At 59.3% G+C, this 1,254-nt stretch overlaps 1 protein-coding gene across 1 annotated transcript in view; it reads left to right on the top strand.

Annotated features, from left to right (window-relative positions):
* The window catches only part of IDH3A (isocitrate dehydrogenase 3 (NAD+) alpha), a gene marked incomplete at its 5' end in the record, with an annotated part of 13,551 nt that extends 12,642 nt beyond the window's left edge, over nucleotides 1-909 (top strand). Inside the window, 2 exons of the mRNA XM_005874452.2 lie at nucleotides 364-448; nucleotides 808-909. Coding sequence (XP_005874514.2) covers nucleotides 364-448; nucleotides 808-894 — 172 coding nt within the window. The remainder of the gene's footprint in view (nucleotides 1-363; nucleotides 449-807) is intronic.
* Between the last annotated feature and the right edge of the window lie 345 nt (nucleotides 910-1,254).

The raw sequence follows: 1,254 nt of genomic DNA, 5'->3' as shown, positions 1-1,254 counted from the left end.
CTCCTAACTAGTCCTGGGCCGTTTCCCCATGGGGCCCTGTGCTCCGGCTCCTCCCGGCTCCTAACTAGTCCTGGGCCGTTTCCCCATGGGGCCCTGTGCTCCGGCTCCTCCCGGCTCCTAACTAGTCCTGGGCCGTTTCCCCATGGGGCCCTGTGCTCCGGCTCCTCCCGGCTCCTAACTAGTCCTGGGCCGTTTCCCCATGGGGCCCTGTGCTCCGGCTCCTCCCGGCTCCTAACTAGTCCTGGGCCGTTTCTCCATGGGGCCTGGTCCTTCTGGTGGAGGAGGGTGTTGGAGACTGAAGACGAGGTGCTGGGGGAGATGTTTTGTTTTCCAAACCGACACCCAAATCCTTTCTGCCCCCAGCGACCTGTGTGCGGGACTGATTGGAGGGCTCGGCGTGACACCAAGTGGCAACATCGGCGCCAACGGGGTCGCGATCTTCGAGTCGGTAAGGACCCTCTGACGCCCAAAGCAGAATGCGGGTTGGACGGCGTGAGGACCCGGGAGGGGGACCTGTATAAACATGTGTGAACTCTTGGGTTTTCGCATTGTTGGAAGAAAGTGATGCTTTGTGGAGGTTTTTTCATTCATTTCCCAGCTTTGTGTACTTATCCTTCCTCAGTTAAAGTATTTTAGCAAAAGTTGATAGAGATGGTCAGTCCCTAGTTTTGCAATTAAAAAGAAAAGTTCCTCTCGCCCTTGCTTTCTGTGCGGCTCTGTTTCTAGGCCTTTGTCTGATGCGTTGGGGGCAGCCGCTGCCCAGGGTCTCCCCGGGGGCGGCCCCTGATGAGCTGCTTTTCCCGGCAGGTCCACGGGACGGCCCCCGACATCGCGGGCAAGGACATGGCCTCCCCTGGGGGGGCAGGTGGTGGCGCCCCGCAGCCCGAGGACTGACGCAGCTCGGCTTCCTCCTCGAGGTCCTGGGTGGACTCCGGGTGTGGGCGCATCATGCATTTCCTGAGGGAGGGGCCTCGTGTTTCGCAAGAGAGGGCTGAGAGGCGCTGAGAGCCGTGGGGAGTTGGAGCCATTGCAGGCCCGGGTGTCCCCTTGGTGGCGATGGGATCTTGGCCAAGGCCGTCGCGTTTTCTACGTGGCTTTTTCCTCCTCCCAGCAAAAAGCTACTGTGTATGTTTTAAGGTATGAAAGACAACACACTGAGGAATGAGGTAAGGTCTCGGGCCTCCAGGAGCTCCGATGTGTCTACGACACAGGGTATTGTGCGTTATGCCACGTGCGTCAGAAAGGTAGAAGCAG

Source organism: Myotis brandtii, unplaced genomic scaffold, assembly GCF_000412655.1.
Source record: "Myotis brandtii unplaced genomic scaffold, ASM41265v1 scaffold439, whole genome shotgun sequence".
In the NCBI taxonomy this organism is placed as follows: domain Eukaryota; kingdom Metazoa; phylum Chordata; class Mammalia; order Chiroptera; family Vespertilionidae; genus Myotis; species Myotis brandtii.
This window is presented reverse-complemented; position numbering and strand designations above follow the sequence as displayed.